The sequence below is a fragment of the Bipolaris sorokiniana genome (assembly GCF_000338995.1).
Source record: "Bipolaris sorokiniana ND90Pr unplaced genomic scaffold COCSAscaffold_3, whole genome shotgun sequence".
Classification (NCBI taxonomy): domain Eukaryota; kingdom Fungi; phylum Ascomycota; class Dothideomycetes; order Pleosporales; family Pleosporaceae; genus Bipolaris; species Bipolaris sorokiniana.
This window is the reverse complement of record NW_006911897.1, coordinates 841,528-863,268: the sequence shown is the minus strand read 5'-3', so window position 1 is coordinate 863,268 and position 21,741 is coordinate 841,528. Positions and strand designations below refer to the sequence as shown.

The 21,741-nt window shown below is 52.6% G+C and overlaps 7 protein-coding genes across 7 annotated transcripts in view; 4 read left to right on the top strand and 3 right to left on the bottom strand.

The window, feature by feature from the left end:
* The window catches only part of COCSADRAFT_178907 (uncharacterized protein), a gene marked incomplete at both ends in the record, with an annotated part of 2,104 nt that extends 1,876 nt beyond the window's left edge, over positions 1–228 (top strand). The window contains one exon of the mRNA XM_007698721.1: positions 37–228. Coding sequence (XP_007696911.1) covers positions 37–227 — 191 coding nt within the window. The remainder of the gene's footprint in view (positions 1–36) is intronic.
* Positions 229–1,150: 922 nt separating this feature from the next.
* COCSADRAFT_168415 (uncharacterized protein) lies at positions 1,151–6,589 on the bottom strand (the record flags this gene model as incomplete). Its single annotated transcript, XM_007698720.1, has 2 exons — positions 1,151–5,263; positions 5,537–6,589. 2 exons carry the CDS (start codon positions 6,587–6,589, stop codon positions 1,151–1,153), a joined length of 5,166 nt encoding a protein of 1,721 aa, XP_007696910.1.
* Positions 6,590–7,307: 718 nt separating this feature from the next.
* On the top strand, positions 7,308–9,702 carry COCSADRAFT_157599 (uncharacterized protein; the record flags this gene model as incomplete). The annotated part of the gene is made up of 5 exons (XM_007698719.1): positions 7,308–7,747; positions 7,799–7,826; positions 7,874–8,398; positions 8,452–8,583; positions 8,629–9,702. 5 exons carry the CDS (start codon positions 7,308–7,310, stop codon positions 9,700–9,702), a joined length of 2,199 nt encoding a protein of 732 aa, XP_007696909.1.
* Positions 9,703–10,880: 1,178 nt separating this feature from the next.
* COCSADRAFT_34043 (uncharacterized protein) lies at positions 10,881–13,485 on the top strand. The gene is made up of 4 exons (XM_007698333.1): positions 10,881–11,377; positions 11,435–11,847; positions 11,898–12,062; positions 12,111–13,485. The coding sequence occupies exons 1-4, from the start codon at positions 10,997–10,999 to the stop codon at positions 13,258–13,260; spliced, it is 2,109 nt and encodes a 702-aa protein (XP_007696523.1). The 5' UTR covers positions 10,881–10,996; the 3' UTR covers positions 13,261–13,485.
* Positions 13,486–14,906: 1,421 nt separating this feature from the next.
* On the bottom strand, positions 14,907–17,697 carry COCSADRAFT_285716 (uncharacterized protein). Its single transcript, XM_007698718.1, has 2 exons — positions 17,035–17,697; positions 14,907–16,977 (listed from the first exon to the last, which is right to left on the bottom strand). Exons 1-2 carry the CDS (start codon positions 17,532–17,534, stop codon positions 15,045–15,047), a joined length of 2,433 nt encoding a protein of 810 aa, XP_007696908.1. The 5' UTR covers positions 17,535–17,697; the 3' UTR covers positions 14,907–15,044.
* A 1,171-nt stretch (positions 17,698–18,868) lies between these two features.
* COCSADRAFT_34039 (uncharacterized protein) lies at positions 18,869–20,892 on the bottom strand. Its single transcript, XM_007698332.1, has 3 exons — positions 20,553–20,892; positions 20,009–20,499; positions 18,869–19,957 (listed from the first exon to the last, which is right to left on the bottom strand). Exons 1-3 carry the CDS (start codon positions 20,625–20,627, stop codon positions 19,210–19,212), a joined length of 1,314 nt encoding a protein of 437 aa, XP_007696522.1. The 5' UTR covers positions 20,628–20,892; the 3' UTR covers positions 18,869–19,209.
* Positions 20,893–21,236: 344 nt separating this feature from the next.
* On the top strand, positions 21,237–21,739 carry COCSADRAFT_157595 (uncharacterized protein; the record flags this gene model as incomplete). The annotated part of the gene is made up of 2 exons (XM_007698717.1): positions 21,237–21,518; positions 21,608–21,739. The coding sequence occupies 2 exons, from the start codon at positions 21,237–21,239 to the stop codon at positions 21,737–21,739; spliced, it is 414 nt and encodes a 137-aa protein (XP_007696907.1).
* Positions 21,740–21,741: the final 2 nt, after the last annotated feature.

Genomic DNA, 21,741 nt, shown 5'->3' with positions numbered 1-21,741 from the left:
GTGTTGGCGCTGGTGTCGGCGGTGGTGCCGGTGCTGGTGTTGGCGGCTCCGTTGGTGGAGGTGCTGGTGCTGGTGTTGGTGGCTCCGTTGGCGGTGGTGCCGGTGTCGGTGGTGGTGCCCACGGCGGAGTTGGTGCTGGTGTTGGTGGCTCCGTTGGCGGTGGTGCTGGCGTCGGCGGTGGTGCTAAGGGAGGTGTTGGCGCTGGTGTCGGCGGTGGTGCCGGTGCTGGTGTTGGCGGCTCTGTTGGCGGCGGTGTCGGTGGCTCTGTCGGCGGCGGTGCTAAGGGAGGAGCTGGTGCCGGTGTTGGTGGCTCTGTCGGTGGTGGTGTTGGCGGTTCCGTCGGCGGTGGTGCTGGTGCTGGTGTCGGTGGCGGTGCCCACGGTGGTGTCAGCGGTGGTATCGGTGGCTCTGTTGGCGGCGGTGCTGGTGTCGGTGGCGGTGCTAAGGGAGGTGTTGGTGCTGGTGCCGGTGCTGGTGTTGGTGGCTCTGTTGGTGCCGGTGCTGGTGTCGGTGGCGGTGCTAAGGGAGGAGCTGGCGCCGGTGTCGGTGGCTCTGTCGGCGGTGGTGCTGGTGTCGGTGGCTCTGTTGGCGGCGGTGCTGGTGTTGGCGGTGGTGCTAAGGGAGGTGCCAGCGCTGGTGCTGGAGCCGGTGCCGGTGCTGGTGGCAGCACTGGAGGAAGCACTGGTGGTTCTTACACCAGCTACTAAAACGTTGACCAGGATTCACGACGGGCATTTCGACTGGAAACTGAGGTTTTCCTAGTATATATTTCACATGACGCATAATAATATCACTTTCCTTCTTCGAAAATTCTTTCTTCTTAAATTGGCCTTGCAGTGACTTCATTCTATCTTGCATTGCCTCTTTCCTGTTTACAATACCTCTAACGCTCGGTTTGAACTTAAGAAGAAGGCAGACTAATACATACTAAATAAGGATTTCACTCATACCAGAAAACCAAGTCTTTGTTACTGTAGTCAAACTCTATGTTTTTTATTTTGCGTGAGCCGTTAAGATATAATCTCAAGAATCTCCACCACAGTCGTGATTGTATCATTTTCATATATCATAAGAGAATAGTTATGCAAAGAATAATGCATGCCAAAACGCCAACCTATAACCAATGCAATTGAACCCATTTACCCTTGTCTTATCCGACCCATCGTCTAGCACTCTTGAACATGCGAGACCAAGGTCCGAGTTCATCCCAGTCTTCTTTGTTCTTGGGGAGATAGCTAGCCACTTCCTTCAAGATAGTTCGCTCGGGGTGCGGCATGAGCGCCAGCACACGTCCGTCGGCGCTTCGTACACCGGTGATACCCATTGGTGAGCCATTGGGGTTGTAAGGGTATGTCTCAGTTTGCTTGCCGTAGTTGTCGATGTAACGGAGAGAAACGAGGTTCTCGTTGTACAACGTTTGAGGTGTGGATGGTGAAGACGCCGACGAGGAGAAGTGAGCGCGGCCCTCGCCGTGGGCTGTGACGATGGGGAGCTTAGAACCTGCCATGCCGTGGAGGAAGACTGATGGTGGCGTGTTGGGGCCCTTGGGGTCCAGTACTTCGACCATGCAGACACGTGCTTCGTATTGCTCAGATGCGTTGCGCTCAAAACTTGGCCATAGCTCTGCACCTGGAATCAATTCTTTGAGTTTGCTCATGAATTGGCAGCCATTACAGACACCGAGGGCGAAGGTGTTAGGGCGTGTGAAGAAGTCCTGGAACTCCTTGCGTGTTTCGGGATGGAGGAGCACAGATTTTGCCCATCCTTGTCCAGCACCAAGTACGTCACCATACGAGAAACCACCACATGCCGCAAGACCTACGAAGCCGGCCAGTGATACACGACCAGAGATGATATCAGTCATATGTACGTCGATAGCTGAGAAGCCAGCTTGATGGAAAGCAAATGCCATCTCAGCTTGGCCGTTCACACCCTCTTCTCTTAGGATAGCCACACGAGGCTTAGCCGTAAAAGGCGACTTCAGATTGGACATGAGAGGCATAATATTTTCAGAAGGCTTGAATGTCAGGTTGTATGATAGACCCGGATCCTTGTCGTCGAGAATGCTACTGAACTCTGCGTCGGCACAGACAGGGTTATCACGGAGTTTCTGCATACGGTATGAAGTCTCTGCCCAACGCTGTTGTAGCTTTTGCCGACTGTTCCGGTAGACGTTCTTTGTCCCGACATAGAAAGAGATGTCCTGCTTCGAGGCCTCAGGTACCCGACCTATCTTCTTGATCATGCCTGGTGGCGGTCCGCAGGTGGCAAAGCAGCGGTTGAAAGCAGTCTCATCCTGCTTCCTGACCTGGAAGACAGCACCAAGCTCTTCATTGAAAAGCGCCTCCAAGACGTCCTTGGGTTCGCTCGATGCCGCGACATGGTCCAGCATGATTTCAAGGCCACATCGTCCGGCAAAAGCCATCTCGACAAGCGTTGTGAAGAGACCACCGTCTGATCTGTCGTGGTAGGCGAGTACGATACCAGCCTCATGGAGTTGATCAATGGCATCAAAGTAGTCCTTGATGACATCGGCGTCATAGACATCAGGCGCCTCATCGCCGACCTGACCAAACGTTTGAGCCAAAGCAGAACCGCCGAGATGTTTCTTGCCAGCCGCCAAGTCGACATACATGAGAATAGTCTCACCAACGCCCTCAAAGCGTTCTAATGCAGGTGTCCATGTGCGATCGATCCGGTCAACAGGTGCGAAAGCCGTGATGACCAAGGACATTGGTGCGGTAACTTCTTTTGCCTCTCCGCCCTCTGACCACTTCATCTTCATGCTCATAGAGTCCTTTCCAACTGGGATGGATATGCCGAGCTTGGGACAGAGATCCATTCCGATGGCTTCCACTGCCTCATACAAAGCCGCACCCTCACCAGGGTGACTGCTAGCAGACATCCAATTGGCTGAGAGTCTGACCCTAGAGAGCCTGTCGAAGAGACTAGCTGCAGCAATGTTCATGAGGGACTCGGCTACAGCCATTCTTGCGGATGCTGCTGGAGAAATGAGAGCTAGAGTAGGCTTCTCACCCATTGTCATGGCTTCACCCGTCTTGACTCCAGCTAGCAGCGACGTAGCTGTTACCGAAACATCAGCCACAGGCGTTTGCCACTTGCCAACCATCTGGTCGCGGACCGTGAGGCCGCCAACTGTTCGATCTCCGATGGTTATGAGGAACGATTTTGAGCCTACAGCTGGAAGGGTGAGCACTCGGTCGACAGCTTCGTTGATCAAGCCATCTTTGGGTGTGTCGGGAATGTACATTGACAAGCTGCTGTCGAAGGCTGGCAGTCTCAACTTTCGGCTTTCGACAATACGCGACATCTTGGGTGGCTTTCCAAATAGTGTGGCCATGGGAAGATCAATGGGAGTCGGGTTTTCCTTGGAGTCCCTATCTTTCAGGACAAGGCGTTGCTCCTTGGTAGCCGTACCAACGACCGAATAACCACAGCGTTCTCGGTTGCAGATGCGCTTGAAGAGGTCTAGTTGATCAGGAGCAACTGCTAGTACGTATCGCTCTTGAGCTTCGCAGCACCAAATCTGCAGAGGACTCATGCTCTTATCAGCACTGTCTACCTCGCGCAGCTCAAAGATGGCGCCAAGGCCAGAGTCGTGGACAAGCTCGGGGAGAGCATTGGACAGACCACCTGCGCCCACATCGTGGATGAAGAGGATGGGGTTCTTGTCACCCATGGAGCGACATGTATCAATGACTTCCTGTGCTCGCCTCTGGACTTCGGGGTTGCCTCTCTGCACACTAGCAAAGTCAAGATCGACCTTGCCTTCTCCAGATTGGATACTAGAAGCCGCACCACCACCGAGACCAATGAGCATGGCGGGGCCACCAATAACGAGGAGATGCGAGCCAGCGGGCACAACATCAGGGTCCTTGAGTGCGTGCTGCGGCCTGACTGTACCTACACCACCTGCTAACATGATGGGTTTGTGGTATCCTCGGATCTCGGACTCCTTTTCGTTTGTGAAGACGCGCATGAGCATGGTGCGGAAGTAGCCAACAGTGCATGGACGACCAAATTCGTTGTTGAATTGCGCACTGCCGATTGGAGCCTCGAGCATAATGTCCCGACTGCTGGCAATGTGCGCAGGCTTTCCAACGTCTTTGAGCTCCCATGGCCTTTCAAAACCCTCAAGGTTGAGATCGGAAACAGTGAAGCCTGCCAGGCCCGCCTTTGGCTTAGAGCCACGTCCAACCGCTCCTTCATCTCTGATCTCGCCTCCAGAGCCGGTGGCAGCTCCAGGGAATGGCGATACTGCAGTTGGGTGATTGTGTGTCTCGACTTTGCAGAGAATATGCACAGTTTCCTTTGCGCCGTTCCACTCGCCCGTAAGGTCGTTGGGCGCCCAGAAGCTCGCCTCTTCACCCTGCAGTACTGCAGCGTTATCACTGTATGCACTGACGACGTGCTGGGGGTTCTTCTGGTGTGTGTTTCGGATCATTCCAAATAGTGACATGGACTTGCGCATACCATCGATGGTGAAGTCGGCATTGAACTGCTTATGTCTACAGTGCTCCGAGTTGACTTGGGCAAACATGAAGAGTTCGACGTCTACAGGCCCTCGCTTCAGTTCCTGGGTGTATGCCTCGACGAGGTAGTCGATCTCTGACTTGTCCATGGCCAGCCCCAGCTCCCTGTTGGCATGGTCCAGGGCGGCATGGGCGCTGTGGTACTCGTCGAAGCTGATGGTAGTCGCCTGCGCAGGCTCTCCCTCGCCGAAGATGGCCTCGAGATTGGGCGCAGTGCGGCTGATGGTCTGGGTCATGCGGTCGTAGAGGTGGTCGCGATTGGGGATCTCGTCGGCGTCTAGGGTACGATCAAAAGTGGCGGCGATGACCATGCCACGCTCGATGCGCTTTACCGCTTGGTCAAGGGTGCATGTGCGTGCAATCATTGAGGCCAGAGAGCTCCATGGCGAGATTGTGCCCGCGCGTGGGCTGACGTAGAAGAGGACCGTCTCGCCGTCACACGGCTCGCTGCCACGGTGGACGGCATCGAAGAGCGTTTGTGCAAGGCGGTCGTTCGAATCTGGATACTCGCCATAGTGAAGAATTTGCTGCAGCGTCTTGAGCTCGTCCTCGGCCAATTCTTTGAGGGGATTGACAAAATGCAGCCACAGCGAGCGGACCTGCTTTGCGCCGATTGCCTGCGCCAGGCGCTGTAGGCGGAAGTCGGAGTGGGCGGCCGAGCCTGGAAGAATGAGGTATGGATCCTCGTTCGACGCCATCGTGTGTGCCGCCTAATTGAAAGTGTAGAATGGGAATCGCGGGGTGTCCGAAGACAAAAGCGAGGGCGGGCGCGTCGTCACATGGTGGGGTGAAAGTCTTCCCAAAAATTTCGGCGGGGCAAAATTGAATCGACGCCATTGGACTGCCCCGCCCGTATGTCGGAGAGATGGACACTACTACCATTCTGGCACTAGTAGCAGACCCGATATTTTCCCCGTCATGCATCGAATGCTGTTTTGCATGTATGGTATTCTTATTTAGAAGCTGTCTACGCGTACCCCTACCCCCTTCTCCCCTGACAGCTCCAGCAGGGCCTTGCCGATTGCAATGTCCATAACCCCCACGCCCACGCTCTTGTACACCACAAACCCTTGTTCCAGCCACCTTTTGACCCTATCGTCTTGCCTCAAACCATCCATCTTTCCTACCTCTATCATTCTCTCCGTAGCAATGCCTGCTTTGACTAGCTCTCCGGCTTCATCCATGCATCCCTTGATGCTGTCAACGGCGATGCACGCGTTGTGAACTTGCGAGGCAAAGAGGCTAGAAGGAGTGGTGATTTGGCTGAGGAGATCGGGATCAATCTCTTGCATGTCGAGGCGGTAGGAGCCAATGGCGGAGATGAAGCGAGGTTTATCTGCTTCCGAAGCCAGATACGAAGCAGGGAACAAAGGCGTAGTGCTGGGTGTTGTGCAAAACATGATCTGCGATTCCTTGACCAGACTCTCCAACGCATCCTCATCTCCCCCAAAGACTCGGATTTGGATATGCGAACTGAGTCCCGCTCTTGTCAACGACTCGACCAACTGGTCTGCTCTGGCTCGAGACCGATTTACAATGGTAATCTTGCTGATGTCGTTGCTCTTAAGCAGAACGGCAAGTCGAATATGCCACTCGGCTTGCTTACCCGCGCCAAACACGACTATGTTTTGTGTGGATTTCCTATATCGATACAACAACATGGTTCCCAAGGCAGTGCGAAAGGCAGTCAGCTCTGTTGCATTCAGCACGCCCACGGCCTGGCCTAATTCATCGCAGATTGTGAGGACGCTCTTCAGCGCAGGCTTGGGCTTCTCGCCCGGAGGCGGGGCCTGGGATGGGGCGACACCCACAATCTTGACACCAATGGATGAAGGTGTCGTGGCGGGCATGAACAAACTGACCTGCCCATCTAGACGCGTGACCTGGGCACGGTGTGGTTGGTAGGGAGCTTCGTCATTGCACGAGTATTGGCAGAGTGCCTGGTTGAGGCGTGAAGTGAGCTTCTCTGCGTCGGCTGGGCGAAGGTTGCAAAGAAGAGACTTGATATCAGCGTCGGATAGTACGGTAAACGCCATGTTGCCTGCTAAAGGCCCGATTCCAGCGTTGAAATGGTCTGGTTGCGTTCCCGCATGACAATACCATAATAATGGTTGATCTCATTTTATCGCGTAGGGTCTACTCCCTGCTATCCACATCTCGGCCGATGTCGGGCCCTGGGGGGTGATAATGGCGGGGATGGAGAACAATGCAAAGGCACCGCCAACGGCTATTGCCGGTCCAGAATATACGCCTTGGACCCCGCCATAAGTATTGCTGACGCCAATGTAACACTATCTATACATGTATCTGTTTGCATGGAGAGAAAGGCGAGTAAGCACATACTTACTGTTCCCCTATGTGCTTACGACGAGTGCCGTTTACCCGCCGTGCCAAGCCCATACTCTTCTATAATACACATGTTATGTACGTACATACGCATGTACCATTGCTCAATAACGCGCCACCTGATGTGGCTGAGAAACACGGTCCCCATCACCACCATGGCGCATCTAACTAGCTTGTTGCTGATAATGGGCGTCTGTCGATAATAATGCCTCTTCTGGAAACGACACCTGCTGTCTTCTGCACACAAGCACCCGCGCGCCGGAGATAAGCAGCTTCGGGTCTAGCAGGCCGGAGTGGTTGCCTGATACTCAACACCGCCGACCCCTGATGAACTTTCGATGAACTCTCTTTGCTCTTGGCTCTCATCCACCTCATCTCCGTCTTGGCACGAAGCTTGCCTGTCACACAATGTCATCGGACTCTCCCACGCCTGAGCCTGGTGCTGTTGCTCCACCTCCACCTCCACCTCTACCCGCCCCCGCAGCCAAGCCACAGCGGGTTCTTTCATGCATTCTGTGCGCTCAACGCAAAGTCAAATGTGATCGCACATCTCCATGCTCAAACTGTATAAAAGCAGGGGTCCAATGTATCTCTGCCGCAACCATTCCTCGTCAGAGACGCCGCAGATTCCCTGAGCGAGAGTTGTTGGAGCGTCTTCGCCATTATGAGCGTCTCTTGACAGAGCACAATATTCCCTTCGAACCGCTACATGCCTCTCAGGCAAAACGCTATTCCGGCCCAGATCCTATGGGTAGTAATCATGTCGCTGGGGCTCAGGTCAAAGACACTGCCCATAATATTACCGAGCTATCACGCCCAAGTCTGGTGACCGAGTCTACTCAAGCAAAGTATGCGGGCTCACCCTAAACCAACTACTACTGTATTACTAATCTGCTCAGGAGTTTTTGGCGTGCTATGGTGCGCAAGGTGAGCTTGTACAGGCCCCTGTAGTGATTGCACTGACACGTGCAAAGTTGCAGTATCCATATGATGGCGAAAGCCAGGAAAGTGATGATGAGTCTGATGAAACTGACCCTGCAGACCGCATTCTTGAGCCACAAAAAATCGTCAAGGCATGGGACGACCTCTTCGCTGAGGGACTATACCGTAATGATCACCTCTTGTTCTGCTCACCAACTGTCGGAGTCGAGCTCTCGGCTCTCCATCCATCTCAGACGCAAATCTTCAAACTTTGGCAGCTATACTTGGAAAACGTAGACCCACTCTTGAAGCTCACACACACCCCTACTCTCCAAGCGCGCATCATCGATGCTGCTGGCGATGTGACCAAAATCGAGCCCAACTTGGAAGCTCTCATGTTTGCAATATACTGCATGGCTGTTTCTAGTCTTGACCAAGATCAATGTCAGACCATGTTCGGTGCGCCTAGAGTCGAGGTTCTCAGGGGCTACCAGTTGGGGGCCAGGGAAGCATTGCTCAATTGCGGATTCCTAAAATCTAGCAACCGTGAATGCTTGGCTGCCCTTCATCTCTACTTAGTGAGTTACAGAAAGATTTGGCTTGCCATCTAGTAGTCATCTGATGAGTTCAGTTTACGCTCAAGCCCGAGGTTGACCCACGTTCATTGTCGTCCCTGCTAGGCACTGCAATTCGTATTGCTCAGCGCATGGGCATCGATACAGAGGCCACAAATGCGAGACATCCTGTTCTTGAGGCCGAACTGGTATGTAAAGATACACATATATCTCTTGATGCTGACTTTCATCAGCGACGTCGGTTGTGGTGGTCCCTCGTTCTTTTTGACAGCCGCATCGCAGAGATGACGGATTTCAAGATGGCTACGCTCATACCTACGTGGGACTGCCACACTCCCCACAACGTAAACGATTTCAGCCTGCGCAATGAAATGAAGACTCCACCTAATGATACCAGCAATATATCTGAAGCATTGTTCGCCGTAGTGCGCTGCAAGCTTGGCGACTTCATCCGGCACAATCCTTCTCATCTAGACTTCATCAACCCAATTATGAAGAATCTTGTGAAGAAGCCCCATTCCGATTCCTGCTCGGAATTAGAGGATATTGCACTTTTCGAGTCCGTCTTGGAGAGCAAATACCTCTCGCAATGTGATCCCCAAATCCCGCTGCACTTTATGACAATATGGTGGACGCGTGTCTTCTTTGCAAAAACTCGGTTTGCGCACTACTTGGCAACACGGTCGCCGAATCCCGAGAATGAGACCGACGAACAACGTGGTGCGAGCCTTACACACGCTCGCACCATGCTGGAATGCGATACAATGCTGATGGGCTCCCCCCTGACCAAAGCTTTCCGATGGATTATATACCTACACTTTCCCTTCCCCGCTTACGTCCACTTAATCCAAGATTTGAAACGACGACCGCTGTCAAACCACGCGGATTTGGCCTGGCAAGCCATGAGCGACAATTGCTCTACTCGCTTTGTGGACCTCCACAATAAGGACAATCCCATGGAATCGAGGCCTAGAAATCCTTTCTTCGCAATGTTCTCAGAGCTCGTACTCCAAGCATGGGACGCGCGTAAAGCAGCATCCATACACTCCGAGCCACCCTTGCTTGTTAAGTACATCACACAAAGATTATCGCGTATGAGTGAAAGAGAGATGGAATCTTGTGAGACTCTAGAATCGGGTGGTATTCGGTATGTATCCGGGCTTATGGACCTAAGTAGCACTGGCCCATGCTACAGTCCGACTGAAACATTCTCGATGGCACCTGCGCAAATTTCGACAAGCTTCAACAACATGCAGTGGGCCTGGTCAGCGCCGAATTGGGGCGCGGTACCTGAACAGAATTGGTGAACATGATGTTCTGGGACTCAATCCAATTGAAACAAAGGTGTTCATCTATGTGACCAGACCTTGCTAGGGATTTGCTAGGAAGCTGGCCGAGGAGATCAGACCCGGCCTGACTGCGGCAAATTTAGAGCAATTCTAATTCCTAAAAATTACTCGGCTAAGAACTACTTCTCAGCGCCAAGGATACGCTCCAAGTAGCATGACAGCGTTACACACTACCTGATCTATGATGGCATACCATTTTCTGCCACCAGGTGGACTGGTTCTCACTACGACCAAGAGGCTCGTATCTGGTAAATCAGTTTTCGATGGACTGAACGCTACCAGGTCTCCATCTCGCACACAGGAATCGACCCCGGAAGCAAACATGCGGCCTCTTATTCGTGTTTCCGTCAGTCTTTCGTCACAATACACTGTTACAGTACGAACTGCGTCAGCCAGAGTGGGCTCGGCTCTTACTTGGCAGAGTATAGGTCTGGGTATGCGGCTACACACTATATCCAATGGCGTGTTCTGCACATCCTTCCTACTGAAGGGACAGGGGCAATATTCCAGCGGTGGGTATCTGGCTAAAGATTCTCTTTGTAGCCATCGTCACCCTGATGTACGCAGGGATTGACTGGAGGGTTGCCTTGGCGTTTCAAGCAACTTGGCAGGAAAACAAAATCATCCGTTTGCGAGCGCTTAACACCATCGTGACGATAACGACAGCGTCTCGCGCAGTATATGGCGGCTGCAGCCACAGTGACATCGATATGCAAGCACCATTGCGCCAGTGTAGTTCCCCAAAAGTTTGGGAATTATAGCATGAACCAGTAACATCTGCCGGCATTGCTTCGGTGCGTGAGCTAGCCTTCTCATGGTAGATAAGATTGGTGTGATTCCTGAGGCGCAGCATTCGGCATGACTCTAGGGAGGTCGATGCCACCGACAATAGTATCGCCCCTAGCCGAGTTTGGATTTTCGGCCCGCTACCGATGGAATGAACCCCTGACAGTTTACCCCAAAGTCACCTAGCGCTATCGACCATAACAAAACAACGGTATGTGAATGATCGTCTGCAAGGAGCTTTACTCAGGCACATTGCCCTTCCTGGTACCTACTTTGCCTGTTCCGATGCTAGGACAACAGCCCTTCCGTTCCATGTCTCGCCACTACCCACTTTCGCAAACTCGTGTGGCCCGGCGTGCGTCAAAATATTGAATCGGTAGTTGGGATATCGACACAGCTATATAGCAGGTTGGCGCCCTGCCCTGGGAAACGTCTCCAGGCACCGCACTCTGTGTTGACATCCAGGATGCAGTCCCAAACCCTTCTCGCAGTGCTTTCTGCAGCCATTCTTTTCCAATCTACTAATGCTCTTAATGCGTGCCCCGGCACCGACACAGTCTTTACCGGTACCCAGGGCATTAGGTACCGAGTATGTCCGGGAACCGACCTCACTGGTCCTACAGTCTCAGTGACACCCAAAGTCGCTTCTGTCGCAGCATGTGCAAAGCTTTGTGACAAGAGCATGGACTGCTTCAAAGCCGTTTACGATACACGGACAAAGGACTGCCACTTCAAGGAAATCGCGGGGTTGAATTGGGTTGCCAACGATCGTTATCAAGTAGTTCAGGCTGAGCAAGTTAACATTGCCCGCTGCCCTGCAGGAGAATGGACGTACGGAAGAAACAAGGTGAGTTCACGTGAGAAGTTGCGATGCGATATCACATGCTAAGAAGGGATGTTCTAGAAACGATATACTGTTTGCCCGGGTACTGATATCCGGGGACCAACTGAGAAGGTGTTTAGAGGTGTTGCAGACTTTGAGAAATGTGCTTACCTCTGCGCAAACTGGGCGACCTGCAAGGCAGCAGTCTACGATAAAGCCGAGTCTGTTTGCCATATCAAGGCTGATGCGCGTTCCAACACATTGATCTGGTCCACCGATAAGCGTTACGATGTCATGCGCCTGATTGAGCCATCTGCCCCTGCACAGAACGGCGAGTGGTCTGATCTTATCCACCTGCCAGTGATTCCTGTTGCTGCATATGTTGTTCCAGAGTACCCAGTCTCGCAACGACTGCTTGTATTCTCCAGTTGGGGTGTTGATGCTTTTGGTGGCCCTGGTGGACGTACACAGTTTGCTGACTACAACTACCAAACGTATGTTCTATCTGTGATTTAGACATCAAGTACGCTGACATCCTTTGCAGTGGAGCTGTTTCGGCTCGCACTGTGAGCAACACACAACACGACATGTTCTGCCCTGCAATGAGCAGTCTTCAAGACGGACGACTTGTAATCCAAGGAGGCTCTGATGCGAATGCCGTTACTACCTACAACCCCGCTTCAAACAGCTTTGTTCGTTCCGCCAACATGTATGTGACTATCAGATAAAACATCTGGCTCTATGCTAACCCGCATAGGAAAATGGCTCGTGGCTACCAATCATCCTGCACTACATCTGACAACCGTATCTTCACCATCGGAGGCGCGTATTCTGGCCCCCGCATGGGCAAGGACGGCGAAGTCTACGACCCTGTCACCAACACGTGGACTGCTCTTCCGAACTCGAAGATTGCTCCAATGCTTACCAGGGACCACGAAGGTATTTGGCGTGAGGACAACCACGCATGGCTCTTCGGCTGGAAGAACAAGTCTGTATTCCAAGCCGGACCCAGCAAGGCCATGAACTGGTACGGAACAACAGGCAAGGGTTCTCAGGTGGCTGCTGGTATCAGAGACCCTATTGATGATGCCATGTGCGGTATCTTTGTCATGTACGATGCCACTGCTGGAAAAATCTTCAGCGCCGGTGGTTCTTCCGACTACACTGACTCGGATGCCAATGCCCGTGCCCACATCACGACCATTGGTGAACCCAACACTCCGGCCAAGGTCGAGCGTGTCGCCGACATGACCTATCCTCGTGGTTTCTCTAACGCTGTTGTTTTGCCTGATGGTTGCATTCTTGTCACCGGTGGTCAACGCCGCTCCAAGGTATTCACCGATGATGACGGTGCCCTGTACCCCGAGATTTTCAACCCTGCGACCAAGACCTGGAGGGTCCTAGCACCAGAAGCCGTACCGCGCAACTACCACTCTGTCAGCATCCTACTTGCTGATGGCCGTGTCTTCAGCGGCGGTGGCGGTCTCTGCTATGTCGCCCAGGGAGTCGGACGCAGCTCCGCCAACTGCAACAAGCTCGTCGATCACGCTGATGGTCAAATCTTCTCTCCACCTTACCTTTTCAACCAGGATGGCACCCCAGCCAAGCGTCCTACCATCACCTCGCTCAGCGCCCAGAGTGTCAAGGTCGGAGGCACGCTTACCGTGAAGGTTGACGTAGGCACTACAAACGCAAGCCTTGTCCTTGTCCGCATCGGCAGTGTCACCCACTCTGTCAACACTGACCAGCGCCGTGTCCCCCTGAACAACGTCCGCGCCAACGGCAACAGCTACACCGCCACGCTCCCCAATGACAGTGGTATCCTCATCCCCGGTGCCTACTTCCTCTTCGTCATCTCCAAGCAAGGCGTACCCAGTATCGCGCAAACCGTGCAAATCGTCTTGTAAAAAAAAGAATGTCGACTGCTTGAAGAAGAACACTACGAACATGTTTTAATAATGCTCACGTAAAGAAGAGAATGGGAGGAAAACAACTTTGCAACAAAACAAGAACCTGGATGTCAAACCTACGCTCTTTTATGGCCCGCCTTCCCTATTTTACCTTTCGATCCTATATACTACGCTCGCTCGCTTTTGTATCTTACCTACCAGTCACTCGTTGTAAGCTCCGTAACGTTAGTCTAGTAGATAATGTTAATTTCAAATCAAATCACTCAATCACTTTTGTATCCTTTGATTTCCTATCTGATGTAGAGAGGGTATGTCCTTCTCTAATGAGATGCTGGATACACGATACTGCCCTGTTTCTACTTGATATTGTACAAGAAACAAACGTGATTGTTCCTACTAAACAACACGATAGTCCTTCCAATCCCGTTCACAGCAATCACCTACCACTCCATACACGATCGATGCCTTGTCCAACACTCACTTTCCCCCCGCATCCTTCATCACACTAACCCAGCCAAAAAAAAAAGAAAACTACTCCTAAAATCCGGCTAGCCTTGCTTGCGTGACTTTATTCCCACAAGCTCATTCATCTTCTCCTCGTGACTTGTCTCAATTCAATAGTCTGACAATGCAGGACGATGCCATCCCGCATCTTGCATCTCCTATCCCTAGTGCTAGTAGCAGTAGCAGTAGCAGCAGTAGTACCATAAATGAACCATGGTTCCCACCCCCTTTACTATGACATCAATCAATACCTACCTACATACCCCCCCCCCCCCAAAAAAAAAGCAAATATACAGCACATGTGTATACAGGTTTTTCACCCGCTTCAGCTTCTTCACATGTAGGTAGTGCAGTGGGGATGTGGGATAGTGTAAGTAGGGTTGTTGTTGTTGGGGGCGGGGTTGGGGGTACTAGGGTTGTTGAGTGCTGTATGTATTGTGGATGGAGTTGAAATGCAGGATAGCGTGGGTAGATGGGAGAGGAGAGGGTTTGGGGAAAGAGGGGAGGGTGCTGTGGAGATTGAGAGGTCTGAGGAAGTGTTGAGTTGGGTTGGGAGATGGGGGAGTGGAGGGGAAGACTCGATTTAGCGAGGAGAGTTTTTTTTCTTTTTCGCAAAAGTAAGTATGTCATGTGTATGGTATAGATGAAGGAGGGGTGAGGAAGTTTAATCTGGTAGCTATGTAGCATGCATATATTGCCTAGATATTTGTACCATAAGGACAAAAGATTCACGCATAAAGTCATAGACCAAAGAGTTTGAAATAGAACCATAGATATCGTGCTCTAACCAACCTATGTATGCTACACCTTACATGATGAACGCCAGAGCGAGCCCCGATCCTCACCCACTCACACTTACGCTCAGACTACCTTACAAACGACCTCAGAAAGAAAGAAAGGAAGGACCGCTAAATGCCTATTTTTGTCTCAAACAAAAAGAGTTGTCAATCGAGACAACAAAGTGTTTTGAAAAAAGAAAAAAAGAAGATCAAAGTATATAACAGAAGAAGAAGAAGGCGAGAGAAAAGTTTCCATCCAAACACCAGTTTGATGGCCGCAGCAAAAAGAAAGTCGCACACTGCACTTTTCTCATGTAACAAAAAAAGAAAATGAGGTATAACAAAACGTTTTGAAAGGAAAAATCGACAACAAAAATCGTTGTTCTTATCGACAAAAAAAAAGAAACCCAGAAAAACTCCCTAGTGATCTTTACCAACTAGCCCAAGAAAAACACCACACGCTTAATCAATTCCTCATTCCCATGGTTCACCCCGCTTTTAGGGCTTAGGATCAGTTTTAGTCATGCGCTTAACGGGATGTAACAGAATACCAGGCATGCACATTCTCTTTTGTTCGAGCGCGCCATCGGATCCCGGACCACCATCAATCTGTTCTTCCTCGCCCCAATCCTGCTTGGTCATGGGCCAGTTGAGCCATCTGCGGTAGAGGTTGCGCGGGAAACGGGAAGCGTAGTACCAGCTCCAGCCCTGGAAGTTGTATTCGCGGTCGTGGTTGTAAGGGGAATCTGCTTCTTCGGTCCAGGCGCCCTGGCGAGGTTCGAGGGCTTCACCCGTGTCTGGGTCGACGGTGTTGGCGGTGTCGAAAATGGCTTCTGTGTAGCCGGCTGGCCAGTGGCGGTCGGTGAAAATGGGGTGAGGGGCGTAGACGGCTTTGAGACCGTGTTGGAGGGCTACGGTTGAGGGCCACATCTCGGCTTGCATGCTGCGACCGACTAGGTTTTCTTCGTGCATGGCTTGGAGCATCTTCTTGCTGAATCGCACAACAGTGTTGATAAATGTTCGGCGGTCAATCTGCTCAAAATCTGGGTGCGTGAACCAATCTGCCTGGCCGTCTTCGGGAGTGAAAATTGGCCTGATACCTGGGAGGTAGTTCCAGATCTTATCCTTGTAAGACCATGTCGTATTGCGTGGATCCCACATGGGAAGCAGAGTGATGAAATCCGCAGGCTCGGCAACACCCCACTCAAAGTTGTCCTCTTCCATTGTTGTGGGTGGTGTGGGTCCAAGTGGTTTTTGTGGAGGATCAGCGCGTACCCAGGGTCGTGGTCCCCACACTGGAGGTGGGATGAGCGAATTGGCTGATGCGTTCAAAACGTCCTTGTGCGTGTTCTCAACAAATGACTGGTAGTCTCCGTGGATGCTGGGGAGATAGTATCGCTTGTTGCGCTCCCACAAAAGCTTCCTGGGCTGCTTGTCGGCAAACTCGCTAATCTTCTCAAAAAAGTGATAGTGGTGTCCGGTGTATCTTGCGTCTGTCTCCCAGTTCCAGATGTAGTCAAATTCGGGGTGGGTAAGACTGAACCATTGTAGGCACATGAACTGTTGCCAATAGACCTGCCAATCCATAACCTTTGGATACCACTGTGGAAAGATGGACTCTGACCATAGTATTGCCATATCTTGAAGTTCCTCAGGCACGTTCTCCTTAAGTACACGGTCGTATTCGTCCTGGTCATCGAAAATTCGAAGATTCCTATCTTTGACGTGGACATAGAGGTAGACCTGATATTCTCCACCAGACTGGAGAGAAAGTTCAGATACCATTGCGCGGATCGCAGTAATATCGTTCTCTTCGTACTTGTAACCGGTCCAGGCACGGATGAGAACAGCGGTACGGTGATGGTACTTCTTCTCTGGCTGATTTCTAACCTCAAGGTTGCTCCTGCTGGTATCCGTTGGGATTGCAAAAGCGGCAGAAGCAGAAGCGGGCTCAGGCAAGGCGGTACTAGGTATCTTTACGATTTCGGATCTCGCGCCGGGCCGGTATCGCTCCTTGTTGCGCTCCAAGCAATCGGCCTGCAGCTCGCCCCAATTGACCTCGGACCAATCAGGTACCAACTTGGGCGCTTTCCAGTCTTTGACAACCTCTGGGAACTCATCGTCGCCGTATCCATACGGGCCGTATCGCGAGTAGCGGTCAAAGCAAACATCCTCGTCCAGGCCAATGACATCATAACCACCTGCATAGACTGGAGGAAAGTCTTCCGGGAGTCCACGGTACACTTGAACTTCATCATCGGTACTAATGTTTAGTGGGATACCTCTGGGACCTAGGCAAGCCACGTGCTCGCCATGCCATTTTTTCTTCCACTCAGGAGTGTTGTACTTGGGGAACGGCTTGTAGGCTACTGGATCAGCCGCGGCTGTCTCGTTGAGCTTGTCGTGTCCTGCCTCATAAATGCGGTAGTCCCTGTCAAAAGGTTAAAATCGGCTATTTCGTACATGCAAGAGAAAAACTAATACTCACATATCAAAATGCTCCCAGCGATTGGGGTCGTACGCCTTATTAATGTAGTCGCTGAATGGGGGCCAATGTCCGTCCCAGCTTGGTCGGGGCCATTTGAGCATCTTCTTAACATACTCCTTCATGTTGGTCGGTCGCGGGGTAGGAGGAATGAAAGAGCCAGTTCTTGATGGCGCAGTCTTCCATGGTGGGTGAGCTTTGGTAGGCTTCGACTCGGGCTCCTTCTCACGTGAAGACTCCATGGGAGGTGGAAGGACCTTTGCCGGGCTGGGAGTTGCGCCAGGCATAGGGAGCGCATGTTGCCATGCATCTTCAAGGGGAGCTTGAGGTTCGTGAGATTCGTGCAACAATTCTTGCTCTGATTGTTGTCTTTCCAAGTTGTACAGCGGTATCCTTTCGTACACCTTTTCCTGCGCCCATGGGCTTTGGCGCAGTACAACGCATATGAAGAGCAGCGTTACAAAGGAAAATATGGCAAATCTGCGGGGAGATCGGAAAAACATGATGTCGATGTTGTTCGTATTCGTATCGTCTTAGTGCTGGATAGGCGCTAGCGAACTGCGACGATCGCAGCTGGGGTAGAGAGTTGGTCGTAAGCTTTTAGCGGCAGTAGATAGACAGCATTGCTCTTTGGCGCGTGAGGGTAATGGCGCAACAAGTGAGTGGCGATTGAAAGAGAGTGGGTGTTGTGCGATTGCGGCGGTACTTGAGAAGTGGGAAGCTCCTGAGCTATGGCGTATATAGATAGTAGAGGGCAAGGAAAGAGCAGGCGGGGCGGTGGCGGCGCTTTGGGGCCAAGAGGGCCGGAGCTATAATAGTCGACCTGGCTATCAGTGATGTTGGTCGCTGCCGTGTGTATGGGACCGCAAATGGCGCCGATGGATGCAAGGAGCGACTAAGAGAAGCAGACAGAGAGAAGGATGGAACGAGAAGAAAAAGAAAGCGAAGAGCCAAAAGGTCAAGGACCGACGAGACGAGGCGGCGACAAGTCGAAATGGGGGGACATGGGTCGGGGGCAGCGAGTCGACAGGGTATGAGATTGCTAGTAGCATCACCGCGAGGTGTCCATCACTCTCAAACAGCAGTACGCGGCCAGCGGCTTGTCGATCTGGGTGTCTCCATGGGTTTTGACACTGAACCCCCATGTGCTGCGCCGCCTCCCGCCCCGTGCGGCCGGGCGTTGGAGTAGAGTGCTGACGCGTTACGCAAATAGCGATCGCCAAGTGACGGGATTGGAACACCTTCTGCCGCCCTCGAGTGGTCGCAGGTCGTCGATGTTGGCGATGCTTGCGTGTTTCGCAAAACCTCCCGAGCGGAAGAGCCGTCGCACCATGCGTCCCGGCTCATCTACTCAAGAACATGGCCTTTTCTCCCTTCTCAAATCACACGCAGCTGCGACCAAGCGGGGGCGCGCTGCCGTAAATTGTGCGGCTGGGCAGGCGTCTTGGTAGGCGGCATAATTTAAGATAAGAGGCAAAGATGGCCAGCAAACAGGCGCCTATGCTGCTAATGTCCCCACACACGTTCTTTCGTAGTTTGACTTATTCAGCCGATGCACGGATATGTAAGGGTGTGTGGTATGTATGTATGTACGTACGTAAGTATCTATTCGGTGAATGTATGCAAGTTCCCCTCCCCCCACAAAGTGCCCCCCCTCAGTCGGTCAGTCGGTCCTGCACGAGAAAGAGAAAGATAGAGAGACAGAGAGACAGAGCCGATAGCGGTTGAAGGAACCTTCCTTTCGGCCCTCGTACAACGCCCCATACCAAAGTCTCACTGCATCACACCATAACATACTTTCTGCCAATAAATCACCATGGCACATAGCAACTGCACTCCCCAATATGTGCCCGTTGAGTGTTGACTGACTGTTCAAGTTTGTGCATCATGTCACATTTAGATTTTGCCCATGTTTCCATGGATACTATTCGGGCAATTGCGCCATCGCGCCGACTACACTCTGCCCGATTCTCTCAACCGTTTAGCCACCACGCGGCCCCAATTCGGCTATCATCATGCAGCTCATAATCATCGTTATCATACATGCTACTCAGCAAACACAACTTCTGCATCATTGTGCTTGCACGTGCATCTGCATCTGCCTCTGCATTCTTTCTCCATAGCCGGTGGTATTGCAATCTCAACCTTCAAGCGCACACCGACGTACCGTACCATTCTTCACTTCCACTTCTGCACAACAACCCCTCCGCGCTTGAACTCTGCAATGTCACCCAGCACCTGGCCCTTGTCCGTCAGTTCCTTATTGGGAAATGTCGTCATAAGCGCCCATTCGCGCCCTTGACTAGCCGTACTGGCCCTGGTCACGAAGTCGTAGACGTCGCCAATAGTGTGTGTAGTGTTGAACCGCGACGTCAATCGTGTACCGTCCCCAAGGCGGACCTGTAGTGTGAGTGTAGGCATCGACGAGTCCACCTCGACGCTAGGTTGCGCAGAGCCCCCAGACGTCGAGGCTCCTGTACTACTAGAGCCTGCAGCCGGCATGGTAGCAGCCGTTGAACTCGAGCCAGGTGTGGGGCTACCCAACCGGTTTCCACTGCCCGAGAAGGGAACGTACTTCTTCTTTGGCTTCTTGTAGTCCTCGTCTTTGTGCGCGTGTACCTCAACATCCACCTCCTGTCCGTGCTCTACATTCAGGATATGCAGCGGGGCGTGGCCGGTGTTGATCATCTCCAGCGTGCGTGCGTTTGCCGGATCATCGTAGCGAAACAGGTCGCCGTCGTCCACAGAGAAGCCATCGCGCCAGAGGTGGAGTTCGCGGTGGGCACGCGGGGGCGGTGCGGGCATGTTCGAGTTAGGGTCTGGGATGACACGCGAAGGAGCATCGTCGCCACCCAGCGTTGTGCCTGCACCACGGAAGTGCGAGCTGGCTGGCTGCTCGTCGTCACCACCTGGTCGAGGAGCATTCCTGTACTTGTGAGCTGCCGTGCTACGTACGAGTAACTGGGTTCCAACTTACTGTCGCGCCCGCTTGAGGATGTTGTTGATCTGATCGCGTGGGTTCGATTGGTTGGGGTTCTGCACAGCAAGGCCAGACTTTTCACCACCGGCAAAGAAGTCCTGACTGTCGTCCTCAGGGCTATGGTCGTCATCTTCATCGTCGTGAGCCTGTCCCTGGCCGCCACCAGATGACTGCAAGTCCCTCAAGGTCCTCGCGCCAGCCACACCCCGCTGTGCTGGCTGTCCGCGGCCAGCAGGTCGCTGCGATGATGAAGATGAAGAAGAAGCTGCTGCTGCTGCTGCAGAAGAGGGAACATAATCACCTCCAAGTGTACGTCCGCCACCCGAGGGAGGAGGCGGGTTTTGGCTGGGGTTGGTCGTGGAATCGTCGTCACCGGCCATGTCGACGTCTGGCTCAGAGTCGGCTTCTTGTTGTTCGGCGGTTTGGTCGAAGAATAGCGAGGCTGCAAGAGTGAGGTCTCCGTTGGAAGCGTTTAGGTAACGTTCTGCCTGTTGCGCGTGTTGGTGAGCAAGTCCAATAGCTTCGATGAGCTTCCACATACCGTAGCAGCGTCCAGACCAGTCAAGCTAGCGAGCTGCGCAACCTGGGCGTCTCGGTCGGTAGCAGCTTCAGACATTACAGTTTACCGAGTGCTCGAGGTGGAAATATACGAAGTGTTGTTGATGTAAGCTCGGGCGTGCTGCCAATGTACTGTACTGTAGCTGCCGGGTGGGGTCTATGTATCCCACGGCGTTTGTTCTGAGGCGGCGATTAGTGACGTCGCTCGGACTTTTGCGCGTTGAGTGAGAGGCTGCAGCAAACAAACTAGTGAAAGCAATGTAATATATTCAAATCTTGCACCGGAATTGAGCGTTTGCAATAAATACATTCAACTAAACAATCTGTTAGCAGACAGCTCTCAAGTCTCAGCATATGCTTCCAACATGGGATGCAATGCCAAGACCGACGTTGAATTGAGCCTCACCAACACCACCCCAACTCCATCGTACCTCGGAATGCCCTGACGCGGCACCACCAATTCAACACCCCAACACACAAGCCAGACTACTTCCTTCGATTCCACACACAGAATCCCCCTCCAAACATCCCCCCGCCACTCGAACCTCGCATCGGCCCAACCCAGCACCAATCTCCGCACCCACCTCCGCGTGGGGCTCAACTCTCCAACATCCACCACCACCACCCATTGCCCACACCTCCTCCACCACCAACACCAACAACAACAATGACCTCCCCCGCCCCCGCCCCAAACACCCTCACCGAATCCGGCATAACCATCCCCTCGGACAGCGAAACCTACGACGCAAACCCGGACTTGTCCCCCTCGCCCGCCTCGGCCTCGTCCAGCTCCTCACCCTTGATTCTGTACAAGCCGCCCACGCTCTGGGGCCTGTTGCGCGGCGCAGCGATCAACTTGTTGTTGCCATTTGTGAATGGGTTGATGCTGGGGTTTGGAGAGTTGGTAGCGAATGAGGCGGCGTATCGGTTGGGGTGGTCGGGTACGAAGGTATGCACTTATATCTTCTTTTTCTTTCTTTGCCCTTTGAGAAATGGGGAAGGCAAGGACGGAGACAATGGCTAATGCACTGGTTACAGATATTTCCAAGTCACCGATTGGGTTCTACTACTGGTCGACGTGTAGGGCCGGGTGTAGAGATGCGCGCGGATCCTGTGGAGCGAAGACGGCGAAACGGTCAGGAACTCGACATGTACACGTCGTTGGAGTAGGC